The sequence below is a fragment of the Pseudorasbora parva genome, chromosome 5, assembly GCF_024679245.1.
Source record: "Pseudorasbora parva isolate DD20220531a chromosome 5, ASM2467924v1, whole genome shotgun sequence".
NCBI classification, from domain to species: Eukaryota; Metazoa; Chordata; class Actinopteri; order Cypriniformes; family Gobionidae; genus Pseudorasbora; species Pseudorasbora parva.
In genome coordinates this window covers 31489789-31516449 of record NC_090176.1, presented here as the reverse complement: position 1 = coordinate 31516449, position 26661 = coordinate 31489789, and the positions used below count along the sequence as shown (strand labels likewise).

The window sequence follows — 26661 nt, the reverse complement described above, 5'->3', positions numbered from 1 at the left end:
TATATATATATATATATATATATATATATATATATATATATATATATATACACATTAAAAAAATACAAAAAATGTTGCAGGATTTATAATTTTGATGACCGTTAAAATGGTCCATCAGAGTTTGTGAAAAGGGTCTATTGTCACAAATCTACCACTTTGAAGCTTCCAAAAGTTTGTAAAGAGATCATAAAACTGATCAATATGAATTGAGCAGTTTAGTCCAAATTTTCTGAAGAGATTTAATCACTTTATATGATGAACCGATTAAATAATTTAACAACATCGAGGTGAGTAATTAATGATAGATTTTAAGTTTTTGTGTGAACTGTCCCTTTAACTGACAACAGCTCTAATTATTTACGTGTAGAGTGGAACATTTGAGCCGTGCGTGGAACAAAACTGACAGGAGCACAAGAGAACAGTGACTGGATCTTCAGATGACACACGGCTCATATCTCAAATGCAAGTTACAGAGACCACACATGAAAAGCCACAACGCATGGTAGACATGTTTATGGAGCGCAGAGCGGCTCTCTCACACTATGACGTGACAGTCAACTAGATGTCCAGTTTGGTTGCGTTCTCACTCCTTAAAGTTCACAACTTTTCCAGGAATGCGGTTGTGAGTCCTGAAAATTTCTGGGTTCAGTTATAGAATACGGTTTTAAATACCGTAAATAACTGAACTGTGTGTGAACATTACCATATTAAGGACTCAAATATAGAAAGTCTGTCATTTGTTGGTGAACATAATTTTTAAAATTGGGATTTAAGTATGAATACAAGAATAAATTGGGCAAAAACCTTTTCTGTCTGGGTTAAAAATTTACTCAAAAGTTCAGTGTCTATTTTTTTCTGGCTGAAGGACTACGAGGATGTAGCTCTTGCTCCATGCGTATGAGTCATACACCACAAATTGCCAATCTGGAAGCTTCTCTTCCTGAAGCATGTACAGATAATTATTTGGGATATTAAAGGCATAGAGGTTATCAGTCTGAGTGTCTCCACCATATGTACACTGAAAAAAAAGTATGTTGTATTTACATGATTAAATTGTGTACATCCGTCCCACACGAATCAATTAAGATAAACAAACGTAATTTGTTCATGTAACTTCAACATCACGGAATGAATACATTTTAAGTGACCCGATTAAGTATTTTCAAAGTGAATTTAATATTTCTCCCTGACATAATTCAAGGATTTAATTTCATATATTCTTTCATCCACTTCAATTTCATATACTTTAATGTTATACAACATTATAATACTGCACTAGCTAGTTTACAGAAATTTTCGTTAGCAATAGAACACATTGGCATCTTAAATGATAAGCATTATAAAACCTCTCTTAAAGCCAATATGACATTAGTTGTTTTAGTCCACAGCCTACGCAAATACTCTACTCTTCTCCTCAATGGTACCCCACAATAATTTAAGTTGTCCTAATAATTCCAACATACTGAAATATTAAACACAATCAAGTCTACCCCTTTCTCATCTTGCTCAAAAATACATAAACTAACACTTTTACATTTAAAATAACAAAATTTACTCTCTCTTGATTTAGCCCCGGCCAGTTTCAGTCCTCATGAAATCAAAATTGACCCTATTTACTTTGTTGGCACATATTACAGGTTTTAGGGTGAGCAATTAATCAGTGCAAGTTAATACACAGAAAAACATTATTTGTCGTGGTAATCTTTAATCTAAATCTGAAAATTTACTTTTCGTGTTGAAATGGCATTCCTTCTCAGATTGTCAGTTTGACAGCTTAGGTTTTAAAAAGCTCACTATCCTTCAGCCGTTACTCTGCTTTAAGCGCGAGATGGAGAGGAGGAGTGCCGAAGTAAAACCCTGCCCTCTATTTGATATTCCGTTTCACCTGGAAATACGTCACAGCACTAAAGAAAACTCACTTGCTACTTCCGGTTCACTGGGTCTTTAATGCAACTCAAATCATTCATGTAATCTCAACACAAATGGATTAAGTAAACTTCAATTTGATTTATATTTAAGTGGATTGAACACAATCAAAATAAGTTAGGATAAAATGTATAGCAAGTATGTTGCTTTAGCTCATTTTAATTAAGCAATTTGAAAAAGCAGTAAAAATCTTTTTTTTCCAGTGTATCAGGCAGATCTGAGAGATTTGCTACATATGACCACAAAAGTTGATGTGCAGAAGGGCATTTTTTCTTGTTTTAAATATTGGAATTTAAGAAATCAAAATGCTGCAGTTGAGAAAGTATTATATTATATTATATTATATTATATTATATTATATTATATTATATTATATTATATTATATTATATTATATTATATTTATTATATTATATTATATTATATTATATTATATTATATTTGTCCGAATGAGCACCAAGTCTTAATGTGTGGACACACATGTACAGCAACCACTACATCACAGCTTTGAATCATTTCTTCCTTAATATTTCATATGTGTGTGATCTAACATACACACATATGTTATTACACATCAGTTTGTGCGTACTAAAGGAATCTACTATGTGTGCAGCATTAATAGTTTCCTCAATACATTTTTAATACGTGCTGCATTAGTAATGATTTCAACAGCCATTTATATAGACCATATTTTGCTTACACTGTGTTATATTGCATTGCAGCAACAGATCAATGCTGTGTCGTATATATAAATAAATAAGTATGTGTGAGGAGAGGGTATTATATGAGTGGAACTGATGTCGACAGTCCATCCAAGAATATTTGGGAGAGCATATGACAAGACCTGTTGTTTTGCTAAAACGATAACGTGCAATGTGTGTGCGTGCTTGCGAGAGACACAGAGTGAGTGTGAGAGTGAGATCTGCAGTCCTAGGCACAGAGTGGAGCATGGGAGCGCTGGATGTGTGGTCTATTTTTAGATTGGGGTCTAGACTCGCCCGCCCCTCTGAAGAGGCTGAGTGAATAAACGAGAAAGAGAGTTCATTGTGTGTGTGTGTGTGTGTGTGTGTGTGTGTGTGTGTGTGTTTGTGTTGGAATATTTGTAGCAATGGAGAAAGAGTGGTTTGAAATGTAATTAGATAGAGATAGATAGAGCTAGAGGAAGAGTGAGGGAGCGAGAGACCCTTGCTCAGTTTTCTGGAGAGTTCTATAGCATCAATGCCGCCCAGCTCTCTTCACTGTATGTAGCTCTTATCCTTCCTGTGCTTTTCCAATGCAGAATTAAACATGTTGTCGACTACAAACCGAAAGCCAAAACTGAAGGCGAAGGCCAGAGATATAGAATGAGAAAGAAAGAGAGAGAAAAAGAGGAAAAATGGATCTTCTGGCCATGAAATATGGATGAGGCTTTAAGGATTGGGGCCAGTAGATGTATTTTTCATCCTTTCTCTGTACTATGTATATTTAATGGAAAATGACTCTCTTTGCAGCCCATATGGGGCTTGTATGCACCCCATCCACCCTTTATGCATGGATATAGGGAGGTCCCAGGGGCTCCTCGTCTCCTTCCTGCCACAGGTCGCATCGCCCTGCTGGGACAGACAGGAGGTCACCGCCCCCTTGTGTGTCAACCTCTTCTCCAGCCCATGATTAAAGGCTGCAGAGCTGCCAAACCCAGACCACCCGCCCCTACTCCAGCTGCGGGAGACGGGTTTATGTGTGTTTGTGTTTGTGTGTGAGTGTATGTATGTGTAGCTCATTAAAGGAATAGCTATATATATATATATATATATATATATATATATATATATATATATATATATATATATACTGTATGCAGGGCTGTCACGCGATTAAAATGAACACAATGTTTATGGATTAATCGAATTAATCACAAATTACCTTATATACCTAATATACCTTAAATGTCATTCATTTATTCATTCATTCATTTGTTTGTTCGTTTGTTTGTTTGTTCATTCATTCAAACAGCTGATTGATTCAGGAATGAAGTAAACTCTCTTTATGAAGGTGCCATTGAATAAGGGGTTCACCCGATTGATTCACTCAAAACGGATTCATTCAGAAACAAAGCACAGCTTTGTGTTACTTGGAGATGCACAACAGTCCTGCTCTGGCTTTATATATTTATAGAGGTAATATTTTAATTGGCAAAATGAAGCAAAATCATACAATATAGTGCCTAAAATATAACAAAATATGAACTTCTTATTTATTACTGTTGTATAAAATCTATATGTCATATTTGTGCTCATGCTATCGGTAAAAACGGTTTGTGTGATGTTGCAGGTGTTACTTGTATGATATTGCTTTATCATGATATTTATAATTCATAGGGGTATTTTTGCCCTGGGCATTAGGGTTAGAAGAACAGTTGCCAAACATATAACATGCAAGAAACATAATACAATGATCCAAACATTGAGCCCTAAGCATTTGCATATTTAAATCCAAACAGTACCTTTTTTTTCTCGGCAGTGTATCACATGACTTGTTTAGACTACTTATATGGCACTTTCATGATGCTTTGAGCTTGACTGAACCTGCTCTTTATAAGCTTTCATTGTATTTAAATGAGAAGACTGAATTTTTTTTTTTTTTAATCTTTGGGTGAGTAAATGATAAAGTTTGTATTTTTGGGTGAACCATCCCTTTAAATGTTAAAATGAGTTATATGGCCAATACAGTGTGTTTCTATGTAAGTGTATTTACTTACTATAAACACATTTTCCATTTTTTTATACAGCGAGGGACAGAATTGAAATGATTCTGTGTGGTAATCGATAGTGTGCCACGGGTGCAGTATTTTATGGTTCTTATGAACTTACTCTGCCCTTCTTTAATAATGATATGAGCTGATAGAGAAAACCCATAAAAACAATCTGTCACTTACAGTAATTCCTATTAAACATTTACACAGAACAAGAAGTCACAACGCCCTAGTTAAAAAAACCATTGGGGCAGTATTAAAGTAGAGATTTCCATTTTAATCACAGCATCACATCAGTTACAAAAAGAAGTATGGGTTAAAAGAAGCCCAGAAGGATGACTGGAAGTAATAAATTCCTTTCTCTATTGTCTAGCAAACTGTAAGACAGAGAGATTGGCAGATACACACAGCTTGTAGAAGCTGATAGCCCGTATGAATGAATTAGAGAAATTGAAAGCGGGGGTGGGGAGGAACATTTCAGGTTTGATCCTTGGTTGGCACAAAAGCATGCTACGGCACTCAAACACAGCATATGTGGTCTTGGACTGATTCTCAGCATTAACACAACTTTTTTCAGGGTTGTGACAGCTAGACGTGTGGTGTGACCATGTTTGATTCTGCAAGTGTGAATGAGCAAGATTGCGTTGTTTCATTCTTATGTTTGTGGCTGAATGAAACTGAATCATGGGCAAAAGCTATTAAGGAAGTGAATGAGATATACGGTATAATTTGGGGTTGTCAAGAAAGAAGTCAAGATTTTGCTTTACAAGGGTGAATTGATTTTATAAAAATGCAGTTCAAACGGGTAAAAACTGTACTATTGTGAAATATTACCATTTAAAATAGCAGTTCTCTTTTAAAAAATATTTTTAAATAATTCCTACGATGGCAAAGCTGAAATTTCAGTATCATCACCCCAGTCTTCAGTGTCACATGCTTCAGAAATCATTCTAATATGATTGGTGCCCAAGAAATATTTCTTATTAATAATGAAAACAGTTGTGCTACTTTCTTTTTTTCTGATGAACACATTCACAGAGTTATTAATAAATATCCTGATATTTCCATATTTCCAGGTTTGGATATTTCAACATCCATCCATCCATCCATCCATCCATCCATCCATCCATCCATCCATCCATCCATCCATCCATCCATCCATCCATCCATCCATCATAAACATACTCCACACAACTACGGGGGTTAATAAAGGCCTTCTGAAGTGAAGTGATGTGTTTGTGTAATAAAAATATCCATATTTAACAAATTATAAAGTCAAATATCTAGCTTCCTCTAGAGTCTAGACCACCTTCTGTATTTACCTTACAAAAAATGTAATCCCTCTCACAGTTCAAAATGCCTATTTTGCATGCGAGGTGAGCTATTAAAATAATAATTATATATATATATATATATATATATATATATATATATATATATATATATATATATATATATATATATATATATATATATATATATATAATTAACTTTTTTTTGTAAAATGTATAGATGCCAGTAACCAAGACCAAGCTCAATTTAAGATTGAACATTGGTCTGGGAAGTCTGCTATGTATTTTATACTGCACAAGAGGCATGATCAACAAGAATCATTCAAATGTATGCAATTGGTTAATCCTTCAAGCAGTCTGAACACAAGAGGCGTGATCACTGGGCAACGACCCATCGCTTCTCTATCCGTGGCCATGTCCCAAATGGAACACTTAATGTGCACTTTTGGTCTTGTGGACTTACAATGGCTGTTAAGTTCACAAGAACGTAGGATGTTCCATTCGTCATTTAAGCTTAAAGAAGGGTGCTCGTGAGCGGCCCCTTTGCGGCTGCTATGTGCCCTCGATGCGCACTTTAGCTGAGCCCGCAAGTTTAAGAGCTACGCAGAGGACTTCTACCTGGCAGTCAAAGTGGCATTACGTCGTGAAAGTGCATTGTATTTTGATAATTCCGAGAGCATGTGAAGGCAGCATTAAAGGCACAATTTCAACCAAAAATGGATTTCATACTCATATTCAGTGTTAGGGTAGTTTCTGTAAATTCTGTATTATTTTGTATACAATTCTGTAAATTGTAATGAGACTTTACTAGTTACTGCATTTGAAAAGTAACTTCACTACTTACTACTATACTTTCCCGCTTATTAATTTAGAGTGTAGATACATGGACAAACATCATAGCCCTATCATCACTTAGCCTGTCAGTATAGTGTTTATTGTTTAAATGTTTACAAAATGGCATGTAAAACCAATTAAAATGTCAACACACAAGTTTTCAAAACACAGTCTTTGGGAAACATGAGAACAAAACTCTTCTCTTGAGAACAAAACCAGCTTTTTATTAGATTCATGGCACACACAAAAAATAAAATAAAAATAAGTGGTCAATGAAAAATATAAAGATAAAGGTCACTTTATGTTTAAGAGAGAGAATGTTTAATGTGATTCAAGGCCAAATCTTGCAGATAAATTAAAAACTTGCTAATTTAAGAACAAGCATTTATTGCATGTACAAGAGCTAGAAAATAATGAGTGAAAAATAAGTGTTTAAAATGCAAAGCATAGTTCAGTTAAAACCTTGCCCTCTTTTGCTTGTTGTTGGTGCTGTAAACTGAATGTACGAGGCAAGCTGACTGTTTAAATAAAAGCACTGAAATAAAAATGTGCTTTATCTCTTAATCAGTTTAGGGCCATTCACACAGGTTACAAATACGATATGCAGGTCTAGAGATGAGATTTTTTTAATTTAAACTTGAGTGCTGTGTTTATAAAGCCGCGTCATGCACGATACTGCAAACGTATGGAAGAGATGCAAGCGCAACAGTCAAACGGTCTAGGGTAATGTTTACATTAAAAACGAAAGAAAAGTAGCGCAATGGAATAATAAAAAAAAACATTTCCATTTTTCGCAATGGCGAAAAACATTTCCACCCAATTAAGGTTGCATTGATATTAACATGTAGGCTTCCATTCTGTTTTCATTCCAAATTATCACTCGACAGTAGCAAAGTGGAAATATTTATCTAAAGTGAAAGTAATGTGAATATCGCCATTGGCCGAACCCCCATGTCCCCGTCTTCCTCTCTCCTCACACCAGGAGCTACGTCACTCAAATCGATCTCTATGGCAACGGTGCCCCGGCAAGCACACACGCTGCACGCTGCGCATGCACGGAGCACTTACATAGATCAAAACTTCACACACAGGCAAACACGACTCAGGTAACGCACAAAAGCACGTTCCAGTCTAGTAAAGTAGTGTAGTTACCAATATTTTTAGTGTAATGCTTTACTTTACTTCGTTACTCAAAAAAGTAATATCGTTACTGTAATCCGTTACTTTGTAACTCGTTACCCCCCACACTGCTCATATTGTTTCAAACCTGTTTTCTGTGGTAAATAGATATATGGAATATAAAGGGAAGATATTTTGTCTCTACAAATATTTTTGTAGAGACTGTTTTTTGTCTATAAAAATTTAAGTCATTTAAATATCTTCTTTTGTGCTCCACATAAGAAATAAATTCATACAGGGTTAAGTAAATCGTGATGGAATTTTTGGGTGAATTGTCCCTTTAAGAGTGATGGAACAGTATGGAGTAGTAGAAATAGGGTGGAGAAATTGAATAGCTGAACGGCAGAGACAACAGCCCATATCAGTATGAAAGAGAGAGCGAGAGAGCAAGAGACAGAGCGAGAGGGGAGAAGCCCAGAGACGAAGAAGGGAATGGGAGGGAGATGCTTAAATAGTCTGCAATAAAGCAGAGCACTGAATGAAAATCTATACGGCGAGGCATTCATTAGCACTCATTTGATTAATAGAGAAGATAAAGCAACACTCACACGCACATACGCACTGAAACATCGAACGAAGCCACGCCCATGCAGATGCAGACCAATGATTCCAAATGTCTGCATGACAATAAACCTGCAGCTGTAATCGCATGTCAAGAGAATTTGGACATGACAATGGTTTTCATCACGGCTCTATTCCAGCTGGAACGGCACACCCACTCCATCCCGCCTCTCTCTCCCTCTCCCCCCCCCCCCTCTCTGCCTGTCTTTCGCTCGCTTTGTGATCACTCCATCTTGCTCATTCATCCAGTACTTGCTTGCATCAGTCCAGAGCTATGCAGATGAATTATTGATTAGCATACCTTTATATGGGAGCCAAACTAATGGGGGAAGTGAGTGCGCAAAAAGTGATTTTTACAGTCAAAAACAATTGAGAGATATAGTTACCTCATGGACTAGAATGCCACTTTATCTTCATCTCCCAATCAGGAACTATTCTACACTAATCCACAGAATTGTTTCTAAAAAAATTTTTTTTTGGGACAGTCACAATTTGCGTCACAGCTCTGGAGCCGCATGTGTGATGGATTTTAGCACCATCTGTGGTGGACAGCGCCAGGGCCAGAGCACTAGCACAGACCCGCAGGCTGTGTATCGCTCTCGTTGCATGCTTCCAGCACCGATGGCTGTGGACAGCACCTGCTCTTACATTTCAGAGCACACACATTCTGGACAACTTCTGTAATCCGTACAGCTCAGTGCACCAAATAAAACACACCCAGAGCTGCCTGATTTGAAGTCGGCCCCTTACCAGCTCAATTGATTACAGTGATTGCAGGCGGTTTGCTGCAAGTATAACAAGGCAAATGTTCATTTTGTAAAATGGCACGTAAGTACTCGTTAGTGAGAGGCTTGGGAACTTTGAAGCAATCGAATTTTGTTGGTAATTTAGTGGTTTATTTTGATGTGATGCCAGCTGCAACAAGTGGACAGGTGTGTGGACTAGAAACTTAAGCAGCTAATATAAGGAAACGTTTCATGATTATTGATGTGTGTGTGTGTGTGTGTGTGTGTGTGTGTGTGTGTGTGTGTGTGTGTGTCCTTGTTCATATTACATTGTGGAGACCAAATGTCCCCATAAGGATATTAAAACCTGAGATCACCTACATTGTGGGGAAAAGCCAGCGGTCCCCACTTTTTAGAAGGCTTATAAATCATAAATTATTAATTTTTTTGAGAAAGTTAAAATGCAGAATGTTTCCTGTGATGGGGGTTGGGGTAGAATGTACAGTTTGTACGCTATAAAAACCATTACGTCTATGGAGAGTCTCCACAAAGATAGTGAACCAGATTATTTGAATCAATCACATTCTTTCTAAAATATTCTTGTTAAAACATTATTAATGCATTGTTAATTAGGCAGTTTCTAGTCATATTTATGCAAATGTTTGTCTTTGTTCTTATTAACTAAACTCTCTAATAATAACAAGCATTTTGCCAGTAATTTTGTTGAATTTTTGAGATTAATACTGTTTGCACTGGTTGTGATATGAACCCATGAACTGTAGATTTACAGTTTTTCCATGTCTCTGTCCTTGAGCAAAGCACTTAACCCAATGAGGCTCCACAAGGGGCCATCCTTACAGTTAGATGTCTACTAATGGCAAAGAACAGAATATCTCATGTTTGATTTGTAATGACGTATGTGAGATATTCTAGAGGTTAAATGCACACTTACAGAATAAAGCTTACTGCTCTTAACCAGAAGGTTGCTGGTTCAAGACCCACATTTAGCAAGCCATCACATTGGGCCCCATGAGTATGGCACTGAACCTAACCCATCTAACCCTTATTATCTTGTTAAATGTATTTTATTTTATTACATTATGTCAGGTCTATTACTTTTTGTGTGTATGTAATGTATTTCTTTCTTTGGTAACACTTTACAATAATTTTTATTTAGTTAACATACTTAACTACTTTAGTTAAAGGGTGAGTTCACCCAAAATTAAAATTCTGTCATTAATTACTTACCCTCATGTCGTTCGACATCCCTAAGACCTTTGTTCATCTTCGGAACACAAATCAAGATATTTTTGTTGAAATCCGATGGCTCAGAAAGGCCATCATTGATACCAATGCCATTTCCTCTCTCAAGACCCATAAAAGGCACTAAAGACGTCATTAAAAAGTCCATCTCACTACAGTGATTCTACAATCATTTTATGAAGCGACGAGAATAGATTTTGTGTGCAAAATAACAACAAAAACAAAATAAGCACTTATAAAGGCCGATTTCAAACAAAGCTTCGAACTGTTATGAATCAGTGTATCGATTCATGATTCGGATCGTGTGTCAAACCACCAAACTGCTGACATCACGTGACTTCACTGATTCATAACAGTTCGAAGCTTTGTTTTGAAATTGGCTCATAATTATATAAGTCGTTGATTTCTTTTTACCCACAACAACTATTTTTGTCGCTTCATAAAATGATTGTAGAATCAGTGTAGTGAGATTGACATTGTAACAATGTCTTTAGTGCCTTTTATGGGTCTTGAGAGAGGGAATGACATTGGTGCCAATGGAGGCCTTTCTGAGCCATCGGATTTCAACAAAAATATAAAAAATATAAAATACCCATTTGTGTTCCAAAGATGAACAGAGGTCTTACGCATGTCGAACAACATTAGGGTAAGTAATTAATGACAGAATTTTTTGGGGGAACTAACCTTTTAACAAGAAGAATGAACAATACTTCTACAGCATTAATTTAAACATTAACTAATACAGTACATTATTCAAATCAAAAGTTTTAATTGTTTACATTAGTTAATGCACTGTGAACTATCATTAACAAAGTTTAATGATTAAACTATCATTAACAAAGATTTACAAATATTGTATCAAATGTACTGCTTATTGATTTTTCATGTTAGTAGCTAAGAAGCTAAGTAGCTAAGTTAGTAGCTTGAAACTGATTTGAGTTGAAATTGAGATGAGAAGCAATGTTTTGAATATGTTTAAGGGATTATGTAGCAGAGGCAGGAAGGCCAACGAGAGGCGAGTAATCTTGCTATTAAATAAGCAGAGCCTAAACAGACATCTGGGTGTTGTAGGAGAGAAGGAAAAGCTTGACGTTGAAAGAGCTGGTTTAGGTGTTTGTTGCAATTTTGTCCTTGAATGTGATAGTTGGCCATTTGCACAGCCAGCGTTGACAGTTGCGTGACCTTCAGCTGAGATGAAGAGAGACTGAGTGGGGGAGCGTTGGCTGGGGGTAGGGTAGAGCTGGCTTTTGATGAAGTTGAGCTTGAGTGGTCAGCGAGGTGCCAGAAAGGCATGCTGAGATCTTTGCTGAGATTCTAGAAATGGATGAGGAAATGAGATAGAAAGTAGAGTGTTGTCAGCCTGACAGCAACATGAAGTGCCATATGACTCACTGGCTCAATCAAGTGATCTGGTGTCATTATCATTTATGATATATGATTATGTGGCTGAAAGGTTCCTGGGTTCAAATCCCAAGTGAATTTGCGCTTTAGAAAACTAAGTAGCGAGACATATTTGATTGCATTTGTTTTGTTATTTTATTGTTTTATTGATGAGTAATTTGACCTGTACTTCATGACATTTAAGAGGAAAAATGGGATGAATAACCCATGCCCCCCCACCCCCACCTTATATTAGCTATAGGCTACTTAAATATTATCATCTTGTGTAGGCCTATTATGTGAATAATTAATTAATATTTTTGCATGCCAATTTGAAAAGTAGGCCTATGTCATATGTTTGAATAGACAAAATGACCACCAAATGCAACTTTCAGATGCCATCTTTTAATTTTTAAAAGCACATGCTGCTGTCAAAAATAGACAATATCAGAAGAAGGTATCTCAGGAGACATTAAGTAAAGGTAACATTGGATTCAGACTCAGCAGTGATCTGTGAATGCATTTTCAAACTGCTGACCATCAGTCACGTGACTACTACGCATCGCTTTGAGATCTGGGGAGAAGCCCATTTTGGTCCAGAGTTCCCCTACAAACCACAAATCAAATGCCAAGATTAAAGAGGTGGTAAAACACATTATTTCGAAGGCTTGATTGTGTTTGTGGGGTGCACTGTAACGTGTTTACGCTTTATTTTATTAAAAAATATATGTTTCATATATTTTAACTTTATTATACACTGCTCTGTACCTCCTTGTAAAAACGGTCTGATGGGTTCCGGGTTCTATGAAGCCAGTCCCTCAAAAATACGCAATGGGCTCTGATTGGTTAGCTGGCCAAGCTGTGTTCTGATTCGCTAACCACCTAGTTATCACAAGCTGAGGGTGGGCGCCGCCATCGGAGCCTGCTGGACTTACAACACAAGATCATCCACTTCACCTGATATATGTTATGTGATATTACGTGAGGGTAGAGGGTCGAAAATGATTGCGTTAGTTGATCGGTAAAGTTATCACGGGCTGTGGGCGTCCGCGCCGCCGTTTTATTACAACACTGACGGAGATGGGGCATGCTGGATTTATAACCTAAGATCATCCACTTCTCCTGAATGATAAGTGAGAGTTTTCTGATTGTGTAATGTAATTTGAAGTGTATGAAACCTAAAATAAACATTCAAAGACACTGAGCTCTCTCAGTCACAGCGCCAGTCAAGTGTTTTTGAATTTGGCAGTTGATTGCTGAACGTTCTAATCATATGTGATCGTATGCTGCAGGGACCAGCCAAGAATGTGATCATATGTGTCAAAGGGTTAACAAACTGGTTTGCAGAGCCAACAGAGTTGTCATATGTTTACTTCCTTGCTACAACTTACAATTTACAATACAAATTATTACAGGAAACACATAGATGAAAAATAAATCATACTTACAAGTTATGGCCCGTAAACAGCTTCTGTTTTTAATGTTGGAACTGCTCCATCTTTCCGCTGTGCGAATCCTGCATTGAACTCGAAACGATTGTGAGCTTTTCTCTATGCCAATGTGCAGCACAGAGAGCGAGATTTAGATTTTAACCATTGATCCCTAACACTCCCTAGGAAGGGTGAACAAAAGAGACCTACAACCCGGATGAAAATAACAGCGTTTCCTCTGCATTGCAAAAGGGCCTCGCCCCTCTTATTTAATATTCTCGGAGGAGGGGTTTATGTAAATATTGAACCTGCTGATGTCAGCAAGTCTGGAGGAAAAGGCTGTAGTTCTCAACTGAAGCAATGTTGTGAAGCTTCCCGTCATTTCTGCGTTCAAATCGATTCAAATGCAGCGCTGCCTTCCCGGAATGCTGTGCTGAAGCGTTGAAGTCGCTTAATGTCAAAGTGCAGGAATGAAGTGGAGCGCGGCGCGGACTATAACCGACATAAGTGTTCACGGACGACTGGATCTGCAGCTTGAGAGCAGTGTTTATGGTGTGCATTTCCTCTCTCGCTCTAGTCACGCGCGCGCACCCTACCGGGAGAAGAGCCTGTACGGCCCATACAAGGACCTTCCGGTCTATTAACGTCAAGCTGACCCATACTCGAAAAAAACTCTCAGAAACTTGTGAGAAACCGGAAGGAGTATTTTTAACACAGAAATACTCCATCAAACGTCCAACATTAGTTTTTGAAACTTTGTCTATGTTTAGGATGGGAATCCAAGTCTTTAACAGTGTAAAAAGTTCAGTATGCATGAAACAGCATTTCACCCCCCCCCCCTTTAAAAGATCTTCCGCTGTCGCACATAATATGGATGTGAGATGCAGAAGTCGCCATAGGAAGTCTCAATTACAAAACGCGTGACTGTCCCCCACCCTGCTCCTCTTCAGAAAATTAAATTTGCTGTCCCATTGGTCACGGGTTTAACACAAGGGTTATGTTTTTTTTGGCAGGAGTGCCTCCCGTCTCTATCGTTACGTCCATCATCCGTGTCTGTTTTGTTTTTTCCCGCGTTGTCACCTCGTCATCTGACCTCACAGTACTAGGCTACTGCAGATGCCAGTTATCGCGAGGCTAGTTACAGAGCTCAGATTGGAAATTATTTTTTTTCCTCCGGCATTATTATTTTTTAATAACGTAGGTTAAAATACGGGATATTTACAGGAAAATACTAGATTTACTAGTATTTTACTAAGAAGGGTAAATACGGAACTTTCCCGGCCGAAACGGGATACTTGACAGGTATGAAAAACCAGACATTTTGTGATGGGTAGGTTTAGGGGTAGGGTTAGTGAAAGGGAATAGACTACGGTTTGTACAGTATAAAAGCCATTACGTCTATGGAAAGTCCCCACAAAGTTAGTGAACAAAACATGTGTGTACACTGTAAACAAATATTTAAAAAATAAGTTACCTGGTTGCCTTAAAATTTTGAGTTAATTGAAATTAAAAAAAATGTACAATGAACATTTTTGAGAATCGACAACCTATTCAAATATTATTAAAATATTTTGTAAGCATATTGGATAATAGTGTGTTTTATTTGTGATGACGCAGTAAAAGATGCCAAATATTGTGCTATTTTCATGATTTATCAATTTTTTATGTGGTTCAAATACAATACTATATTTTGAGTTTCTATTTATTAAACCAATTTTCTTTATTGTATCAACACATTTTTTATTTCAATATAGTTATTATTTTCCATGGTAAATGTCTGTCACTGTCAATGTTTTTGTCTGTTTTGATCTGCATCAAAACGGTAAAATCAAGTTACCTTCAAATGTGCATTTCTAAGAGGCATGTAATATTAATTTGTGAAATGCTACTCATTTCTGACAGATCATGTGACACTGAAGAATGGAGTAAAGATGTTGAAAATTCGGCTTTGCTATCACAGGAATAAAATACATTTATAATTTAGAAAAATAGAAAGAAATATTAAAATAGAAAAGTTATTTTGAAATGCAATAATTAATTTCACAATATTACTATTTTCCTTGTATTTTTAATACAATACATGCAGCCTTGGTGAGCATTAGAGACTTCTATAAAAACATTAAACAATCTTACCAACCCCCAAATAGTGAACAGTAGTATACTGCCAAACCAATAAAAATATGGCAGAAGATATATTGCAGGAGATGGGAAGGAGCGGGTGGCTGCACATTGAGCAGCGGGAATTGTCTCATGTGAGATGTTCTCAGAAGAGTCTCAGGGGTGCAGGCAGGCCGTGGGCTGTGTCACTATTGTGTGGGAACGAATGACTGAAGTTACCTTACAGTACTTTGTTCTTGGTGCAGCACAACATGTTTTCACTTTTTTCATGTTTCCTCTGTTTTAATTTCTCTGTAGACGGTGCGTCATGGATTTACCTATCAGCCCACAGCTCTGGCATTTGACCCAGTGCAGAAGATCCTTGCCATTGGCACTCGTTCCGGAGGAGTACGAATGTATCCTTTTTTCAGTGATTGAATGCTGTTTCCTCCACAGTGTAATTCCAAGACTTTGGGAGGACTTTTGGGCTTTGGGATAGCTGCTCTCTAAGGTAAGGTATAATGCTGTCATGTTTCCTTGCTTTAAAGACCTCCCTATGGCATAGAGGGGTGTAAGACCATTTTTCTGACTCCCAGAGGAATCACAGCACAATGTAACAAAGGCATTAATACCGAGAATGACTGACAGAAAAATAGAGAGAGACAGACAGAGAGAGTGAGACACCCAGTTCCAACATAGTTGGATAAATAATGGATAAGCATGAGTATTGGCGACTAACAGAAACCCATATTAGCATTAGCTTAGCATTTATGTTCTGTAATTCTTTGGCAGCATTTTTGAACAGGCAGACATGGAATCTGTGCCTACAAAACTCCACAGAATATTAATTATTGAGTCAAATTAGTGTTCTTGCCTTACCAGTAAGCCTAAAATAATGTTTTATTTTCAGAGATGTCTGATTTGATTTGCTAGGAAATTTCCCGGCTTCGGTCAATACCTGGAACAACTTTTTTCCCCCCAGACCTGTTTCTGTCTGTGCATCCATGGCGGTCTAAAGTACGGTGATGATCAGTCCGGTGACATAGGACTATGCGTGACTTTCCAGTTCCTGCTGGATTTCATTCTTGGCATATATTCATAAAAAAGCCTGAACCTTATCATCGGTACATCTGACGTATTTTTTACATTTCTTTGTGGATTCGAATAGCAAGCAACTCAAACTGCACGCACCACAACAGACTTTTAAAAATGGTGTTTGAAATAAAACGCTACCTGGAGTCTATCAATCAGTATGTTCAGCGCCCACCCCTGAAAGTTCCTGAACTTTGAAAAAGTACTACCTCGCAAGTAAGGCCGTTTTGAGAAGAGAAATATTCACCTGGAACTTCATTTAGACCCTAGTTCTTGTGGTCGAAACACACAGATTAGCACCACAAAGTGCCTAGTTCCTGGGGAAAGTTCCTGTGGTGGAAATTCATGTCTGTAAACAATAAAAAAGGGCCAGCTACTTTGCAAAAAGCAGTGCACTTTCAGAAGCACATCTGACCTAAAAAACAAAACAAACAAAAAACAAAAAAAGGTAAATTGCTCTGAGTGTCCAGACAATGTTCCTTTAAATATTTTACCAAATTTGGTGATGATTTCAGCAACTCATACGATTTTAAGATACACTTAAGGCACACTTGGTAGGTAAAACAAACTGATGCAATTGCTCTATTAGTGCGGTTCATTTGAATAAGTGTGAACGCTGCCATTCGAACCCTGGTGCGCACCAAACAAGCGGACCGAGACCGCTGAAAATATGTGTCTCTGTCTGTTTCTAAATTAACTCTGGTGCAGTTTTTGAATGAAATATGAATGCAACATGCAGTTCAAATGAAATATAACAGTCAAAAGAAATATAAACAAAAGAACTAGGATGTGATGTCACGAGATGCGACCCTAAAAAGACCAGAGTGCTCAATCATATCTGTTTTGTTTGTTTGTTTTGTTTTGTTTTTTTGTCAAAAGAGCTACATTGCCCATCACAGTTCAGTAGGAAACTGTATTGGCTGTTGGAAACACTCTCTATTTGCAGCATATAGACATTGTGGCTTGTAGATATTGTGTTTGTCACTGATAATTTCTGTTTTGACTCATTTTATATGCTCTTTATGTTGTCAGCTGAGAAAACTGCTATCGTGTGTGTACATACACTTTTAGCCTAGCACACAGCATTGCTTTTGGATGTTCAGTAAGCAAAATATATATCTTAAAAGGGATTTGAACTACTGACTGAACTACAAGAGTGAACGAATCCTAAGATTTAAATCCACATATAAATCCATTCCACAAAATTCTGCTGATTTTCCAAAACTCAGCAGATTCCATGTGGGCCTTAACATTAGTATTAATTCTAATACAGATATACAATGAATATAAATTCACCAAAGAGAAAGAGCTCACAATTTAGAAGAGAATTTAAAAGAAAAAAAATATGTGATCTGATTTGTGGTGTGTGTAATTTATTTTCTCAGCCCTATGAATAAATTAACCACGTTCCTTTAACCCAGTGCCAGCACTTGTACAGCTCAAGTGTCTAGACTGTTTTATGATTTGGAAACATTTCCTGTAAAAATAATATTTATTTGGTTAATCACAAGAGTCTTCCAAACGATATTGAGGAAACAAAGTCTGTGTGCAGAGAGTTGGACTAAGCAGGAAGTAGAGAGAAGAAATGTCAAGAAATCATGTGGCGGAGGGAGGGAGGGAGGGAGGGAGGGAGGGAAAGAAAGATAGTGATCCATTTTTGCATCTCAATGAATTAGCTTTGTGCTAATTATGGACCTGTCATTACCGTAGATAACTATGGACTGTGTTACTTAACTGTGAAAAGCATGACTCTCCCTGTCTCGCTCCCAATCTGTCTCTCACTTTCAGATACTTTTCCCTCTATTGTTTCTGTCTTTCTGTTTGCCCTTCCATCCACAAGTGTGAGACATGAAGGGAGGGGGCTTTGACTCTATTGGGAGTCATTTCTGTGTCAGCCGAAAGTTTTGGCACAGACTATTGTGAAGAAGTCACTGTGTGGACAGATTTTAGATAACCATTGTGTTTTGTTGCATGACAGTCACTGCAGGGCCCTTTAATACCTAGGCCAAATAATGGGCATGGTTTTAAATTAAATGTTGCACTGCTTAATATTTTTGTGATTATTAATGACCACAATGAGTTAGGACCTCAGTGTAATGTCTCATCTGAAGGATGGTGCTCTGTGTCAGTACAGTGTCCCCATCACTATACTGGGGTATTAGGACTCACACAGACCACAGGGTGAGCTCCCCCTGCTGGCCTCACTAACACCTCTTTCAGCTGCAGGTTTTCCTAGGTGGTCTCCCATCCAAGTTGGCCTACTAACCAGGCTCAGCCCTGCTTAGCTTCAGTGGTTAACCAGTCTTGAGCTACTGTGTGATATATCTGCATAATTTACTAAAGACTATTACTGATTGTGTTTGTTTCAGATTAAGATAGCATTTTGCTCATCTCCCTTTCTCATTCCTTTCCCGACTTGCTCTCTATCTTTCTCTGGGCAGAATGGTATATTTAGTTCTTGTTCAGAGCTTTGTATTGATTGAAAGCACCCAAAGTTAAACATTCACACTGCACTATTGATTATCAACCTCTCTGTGCACTCACTGCATACACTGTCTGCAAATCATTTTTATAGGGGAATACTCAACACGTGCGTGTATGAGTTAGCATTTGTGGTTGTTTTAGAAAGACTTGTAAATATATTAAAATAGCGTCTCTCTTTATAGCATAAGGAAGAAAGACAGGTGTAAAACATATGCTGGCATATGTACTGTGTATAAAAATAGGCATCATGCTGATGCAAGCAAGGAGCACATCATACTGTCCTGTTTTATTGATGTCATCTATGTGTATGTGTGTGTGTGTGTGTGTGTGTGTGTGTTTCTGTGCGTGCGTGTGTGTGTGTGTGTGTGTGTGTGTGTGTGTGTGTGTGTGTGTGTGTGTGTGTTTTGATGCAGATCTTGGCAGGGTGGCAGTATGCAGGGCTGAGATTGGTGTGGCATTCACTTTACTGCAGTCAGCTAACTGCATAAGCCTCATGAATGAAGACAACGAATTCAGCTCATACCAATCCAGTAAAGTAATTCTGAACTTGTGGAAAAGAAGCGATTTTATAGAACCAAACACAGATGAAAAACCCATATTAAGATAAAAAACAAAAACAAAAACATAACAATTTAGACCAGTCCATGTGCAAATGATTTCGACCCCTGGCCCTACAGTAGGTAATCCTGACTGAATGTAATCGTCATGTTGATGTAACAGTCGTAACAGATTATGCTTGCTTCTTGTGTGTGTCTGTTAGTGTATGCAGTGATGGAAGTTTTGTTTGAATATTGCTGAGACCCATAGGATACATATGTTTCGGACAAACACAAAATATGTCTTTCCAAATTCTTAAAAATTGTCTCAATTATGGAATGGTACACAGGATTCATTTCTGGTTTGTAAGCACCATGCTCATTTTCAGTGTCATGTAGAAAAGTTGAGCACTGGTTTTCTCAAATCCAAACCAAGAGATTTTATTGATAAATAATTACCGTTACAATTAAAGGGGTACTTCAGCGCTGGGAAGATGTATCTGTATTTAAACTGGGTCATCAATGTAGTAGAAATGTGAAATTATTTTAGAATTTGGTGCCTTCTAGACTGAGTAAAGATTGTCTCACAGGGATGAAAAACTACAATTCCCAGAATGCTTCGCTGCCCTGTGAGGCCATTCCCAAAGCCACCTACTTGATTACCGTGACTGAGTTGGAGAAGCCACTAGAATTAAAAACTGAACATGTCTGTTCATTATAATGAGTGAGTGACCGTGCGAGTATCACAGCACTGAGCACTAACCGCAGGAGTGAGATAAATGAGCTGAGGTAATCGCGACCACACTCACGGCATACATTCACAACGCAAATTCAGTCTGGCACATTTCAGTTCATGCCTTTGCAAGCTTAACTTTCAAAGAAATTAATTTGAGAAGTTAAAAGACTTACATTGCTCACCATAGCTCTGTTTAAATGAGTGCCTGTAGCTGCGAGCTGAGCTCTGAGTGTGCTCTCCCATCCCCCAGGCTGGATGCTCATGCATGTTCAAAACATGCAGAAATGGCTCCCTCTGCTGGCTGTAGTCGTTCGCCTTTGGCCCAACATTCCTCCTATGATGCATTTATCGTCAATTTGCGTCATAGGAGGAATTTTTTCAAAAATAAAATGCATAAATCTCTTGTCTCAGAGGGATATGAAAGCACAATCATTTGAATATACTCCAGGGTTTCTACTGATACAAAGCCATATGCTAATCGCTGAAGTAACCCTTTAAACATAATTGGAATTGCTCCATTTATAAATAAATCTTTCTATTTTCTTTTTTTTACAAGGTAAATTACCTTTCATTTACATCCAAATACGGTAGTGTTAATAGTCGCATTAGATTCAAGGTGTTTCAGGCTATCACAGACAGGCATCATTGTTTGTTACCAAGGCAACGGCATACACTTCTGCATTCTGCACGCTACTTCTTGTGTGTATAGAAAGTGTTCTAAGATCTCCAGAAAAGATTGCTGCCTAGCACATAATTGATATAATATAGCTGTTTGTGAATGTAAAAGTTCTGCAATAAGTGTCAAAAAATTTAAAGTGCACAACAAACAAAGTTGTTGTCTCCTAAAAGAAAGAACCATTTCTGAACTGCTAAAACATCAGTAATATCAGTCTTGATCCTGCTGAATCCTATATGGGTTTGTAACAAATCTGCATATTGCCATCTTATGGTCTTCATTTGCTGCCCGCAGACAATGTCTACCACTTAGAAACGTCCTGCGCAAGTTGTGTGCGACGGTGGTTCAGATTGATCAGATATGTCTTCAATGTTTCATTATCACATGTAGACTCGAAATTTATACATTAAAACTGATGCTATTACTACTGTTCGTATTGCTGTGTATCCAAGTGCTGAGGAAGCCTCCAGAACATAAATTTAGATATGCCGTTTTGTTTCTGACATGCACTGCGTTAGACCAATCACAACAGACTGGGTCGTCTGACCAATCAGAGCAGAGTAGTCTTTCAAAAAGATAGGGTTTAAAATCAGTAAACGTTAGATTGATCATTGATCAATCTAACGTAGAAATGGGGGCAGATCCGAGCGTAGGTTTAATTTTATGAAAAGTGTGTGGTTCAAGTGTGATTCATGAAACATAAATTTCATGAATCAGGCGGCGCAAAATAATTGAATAATTGTCATTTAAATAATTTCCCCTCACTCCACAGCAAATCCTTTAAATGTAATGGTTTTCAGAACAGTACAAGAATGAAAAATAAGTAGCTATAAAAATATACATTATTTAAAGGCCCACTGACATCAAAATTGAATATTCTAGCTTTTAGTATGACTATGTCAGTCTTAAAGTTATGAATAAGCTGGTGTCTTCCAAAACAATGACAAAATTTGCATTTAGGACATATAAGCATTCACAACTTACAATCTTTCACTTCCGTTAAAACGGATTACACATTTTGATGACATCATCGCAGACTTCACCTTCTCATCAAATCTTCTGTCCAATCAAAATGCCCACTAGAATCTAAAGCCCGCCCCTATACTGCTGAAGTTGCGGCTGAAATCGGTCAGTTGTTCACACATTTACTAATTTCTATATGTTGAAAGGCACATAGCACACTATATATGTGATAGGATATGATTCAGTGTTAACATGCTTTCATTTGAGGCGAATGAAGTCAGTTTCATGCACCGCAGCACCACACGCACACCAACGGCTCTGGTCTAAATTAGACTACAGACAAGAGAGTGAAGCGCGGATCATATGTGCAAGACTGCGCAGACAACAAAACATATCGGACCCATTTGAATTCTGCACAGAATGCTTGGAAGTAAATGCCCACGGCTAGGATTGGATAAGATTGGATAAGTGTCAACACACACGTGCTCGTGCCCTTCAAATGTCAAGTCAAGAGAGCATGAACAGCGAAGATCAGGAACGGAATATTATTTCTCTATTTGAGATTCATCGGCCTGCCGACGGGCTCACGTTTTGGAAAACAAATAGCCCCAGGACGTTGGGCTTTGCGAGCCCTGGCCCATGCATGTCTGAGTCCAGCGTGCTAAAGCTATGTTCTGTTAGACACGTACACATAATCAACATGATCTATAACAATGCAACACTATTACATATAAAAAACACGTTTTACTCACATAAGTGAGCTGCACAATTCCTATCGGATCCAATATAGAAGAAACAGCATTGGGTTTTAATCTCAATATGTCTGCAAATCCAGCATCGACCTGAGACTTGTTTACAAACGATTCTGTTGTATAATGAAGCAAACACACAATGTCTTCCCCACTTCAGCTGGAGCTTTATTCAAAATTAAAGTTCAACCACTCATCCTAATATTAAGGAAGCATGTTCTTCCTCAACCAGTAAAAGCGCAAAATCGTACTATCTTCTTTGGCATGTTTATTGCTGTTGACTAACGTGATCAGAACAGCTCCATGAGTCGGTGGGCGGGGCTACTGAATTAGGCATGCTGTAGAGACGTGTTTCGTTGCGCGATGACGTCAATGTGCGCACACAATCATTTTCTGGGCCTGGTGTCTATAAAAGCTTTTCTTTGACTAACAATTAAGTTTTTAGCTCTGAAACTTACAGGATATTCTTATATTAACATGACCTTTTATATATCAAAAGTTTAAGGGAAAGTTGATTTCTCAATTCATCACCCCTTTAAAATCCAAATTAGATTATAAGTCATAGTGGCATTCAAACAACACGTCAAGCCAAAATGTATTTAAAGCGAAAATGAAATGGGATCGGACACATTTTTTTGGACCTCATTCGGCAAGAATCCAAATATGCTTCCATATTCTGGTTAACAGAAGTGCCGAATGTGCATGGTGACGATGTGTGAATACTCATGTTCTGTTTATGCTGCTATTCGCGCATTTAAAGATAAACAATTGTGCTATCTTAAATGGGTCACAAGTACCCATCTTTTCTAATTTAATTACATTTTAATTTGACATTCAAATCTTAAAAGTTTATGATCAACTAATGAGCTCCGGTTGTTTGTCAGGAAAATAGTTGAAATTAACAATAATGCTCTCGTTATTCACAATTCTCCAGCAAATTTGCTATCCTGCACGCAAGTTCATGATAACTTAAAAACAGAGATTTGATCGTAGCCACCGTTCCCGTCCATATTGATAAATGGCAAGTTTTGCATGGAAACGGCCACACACACAGTTTTTTGTCATAAATTTGTTTCGTAAATGAGGCCCACTAAATCCTGGGTTAACCTGTTTGAAAAGAAAAAACTCTCAGTGAGAAAAGAGGTGATCATTCCTTGGATGTATATAAGACCATGGATGTATATAAAAAAAATAGCAAAATAGGGGCACTTTTAACTTATCTTGTTCAGCATCATCTGCATGATTGTGAGTTCTCTAACAGCAACCCTCTGACGGTCAGTTCTAAATCACTGGCATTGCCTACTAAATTCTTTTCAATTGTTATAAAATCAGACAGGCACATGATTGGGGGCGACACTTGTCTCCCTTCCAAACATCAGCCTTTGACGCACAACTTACGTGTCATTCATCTTTTTGTATTTTTGTTAGGATCTGCTCTGTGACACTGGTGCACTGTGAGCTGTTTTTTTGTGTGATGTAGTCCTTATCGTTGCAGGAAGTGAAGAGAGGATTAATGTCCAATAGGAGGCTGGTAATAGAATTCTCTACCTGTGTGTGTGTGTCTGTGTGTGCGAATACGCATGTGTTCAAAGACATAATTCAATTTGATGTGCATTTCTCTGAGAGTTTGTATATGTGTGAGTGTGTGTGTGTGTAAGCTCGTACATGTGAACGGGTAATAGAATTCTCCTCTGTGATAAGCTGTCGATTCTCATCAAAGCAGACTAGTGGAAATAGAAAGAGAGGAATTGGTTGTGGAGTGATGATGAATTTTGGTGAGATGGCAAAACAGAGGTAGGTGGAGTCATGTAACCTTCTGCATCATTTTTTTTTTCTTCCTTTTACTGTTACATTATTATTGAAGAAGGGAGAGAGAGTGTGAAAGAGCAGGAACTGTTTTCATTATGAGGCAGGGCACGTTTAGAGTTCACCGCAGCCTCTGTCCAGTTAATGTCGGAATGATGGGCGAAACACACACACGCACTTACACGCTCATCCAAACACATCTAACGCAGCCTCATAGAAACATGCATAAACACCGAGGCAATGACAGATGTCTTGTGCGTGTGGTCAGAGTGACAGTGAATAATGCTGAGATCTTAGCACTGACGCTGATGGTTAACACGCTGCTGCCATCTTTCCTGCTGACAATATGTCACCCTTCTTTACAGGCTCCCTTCATATTTATAACATCTCTCAGTTCTCTCATGCTGCACTTTTCCATTTTTGGCAGCTACACTCTGATACAATTGATTTTAACATAGGACTTTTTTTGTTTCCTGTTATTCGTATGATTTTAGCTAGCATACAAAATTAGCTTTCTCAAAAAAAGATTCGATTCAAATCCAATTTTATGTGGTTTCTGGAAGTATGAGCACACAGGGTTAAATCAGTTTATCACATTTCAGTTCCCCATGCTGCTAAAATTGCCTCCTCTGAGGTTTTCCTTTAAAAAACAAAACAAAAAACACCTCATTGTCAGTATATGAGATGTCGTTGAAGACAAATATTTTACTTTGCTTTACTGTTACAAAGCTTGGGGGGAGGGGGACATTATTGTTATTATTTTAAAGTATTATTTATTAGTATACTTTTATTCAGGAGGGGCACATTCAATTAATCAAAAGTGACAGTAAACCCATTAATAATATTACAAAAGGTTTATATTTAAAAAAATGCTGATCTTTTCAACTTTTTATTCATCAAAGAAACCTGAAATAAAATGTATCCTGGTTTCTACAGAAATATCATGTATCATCATTTATGTGACACTGAAGACTGGAGTAATGAAGCTGAAATTCCCGCTTTGCCACCAAAAGAATAAATTACATTTGAAAATATATTAAAATAAAGTTATTTATAAAGTTATTTTAAATTGCAATAATATTTCTGCATTTGACTGTATTTTTACACACAAAAACAGCCTTATGAACATAAGAGAGCCACCACAAACTTTTGAATGGTATGTAACTGATTTAAGTCCTGATTGAAGTGCAATGTCCTCAGTGGTTTCTGATGTAGTGAAACCTTACCGATAACACCCCAAAAGCTGCATAAGCGCACACGTCCTCTATCTGCTTCTATTTTTCAGCCTCGTTTTCCTTCCTGTCAAACATTAAATATGATACTACCCTGACTAAGGCCTATAGGTGGTTAAAAAGATGCAAGGAAGAGAACCCCAATTACAATTTAGTTTGCATATATTACAATGATGTCACTGACATCATTAATATTCATCCTGTTAGCAAATCTTTGTGTTGTGTGAAAATGTTGCCAAGCCATATGCCCACGATTACACACATTCAGTCTGTAGCAAGGGACTGTGCAGAAAACCTAATTACATTTGATTTAAACTGATTTACAGTGAACACCGCTAATTAAATTAATGAACATTTTATGGCTGCAACGAGATACAAGGACATACACACTCCTACAAACAGACGTTTGTTTATTTGTCATGGCATATGGGCTTTCCATTGACTTCTGTTGTTTTTATATTTTCTGTCCCCTGACCTTGATAGAAACCTTTTTGCGATTTTCCATTTTCATTAAAACATCCTTTAGTATGTTTATTAAGCCGTTTCCTCAAGGGACCGTTGGCTGTTCCACACATTGAAGGCGATTTCAGTTTTTACTGTCCATCTGGGAACATTTCCCCCACGAAAGGTTTTGTAAGCAAAAGCTGACCCACACACGTTTGTTGTATATAGTTGTGGGTGTTTTTCTTCTAGCTATGAGCATAGTGAAAGGTTATAGAGATATTCTAAGCAGCGGACTATAAAGGTCAATCATGTGTGATTAACATGTGTGTTTGAGGGCTTTCATTCTTTACTTAATTAAAATAATATTTAGATTATGTTTGTGTGTCCTTGAGGCTTCTGTCCTTTCAGGCTTCAGTTAACAAGCATACAAATTGCTTTGGTGTATTATGTGCTGTGTGCTTATGTTTATGCACATTTCTCCGTGTGTTTGTGTGGGCTATGTTGATTTTTCTCTTGATGTGCGTGT

At 37.6% G+C, this 26661-nt stretch overlaps 1 protein-coding gene across 16 annotated transcripts in view; it reads left to right on the top strand.

Annotated features, from left to right (window-relative positions):
• The window catches only part of stxbp5l (syntaxin binding protein 5L), a 197979-nt gene that overhangs the window by 17297 nt on the left and 154021 nt on the right, over positions 1-26661 (top strand). For all 16 annotated transcript variants that reach the window (XM_067443858.1, XM_067443856.1, XM_067443853.1 and 13 more), the window contains one exon: positions 15736-15833. In XM_067443858.1, coding sequence (XP_067299959.1) covers positions 15736-15833 — 98 coding nt within the window. The remainder of the gene's footprint in view (positions 1-15735; positions 15834-26661) is intronic.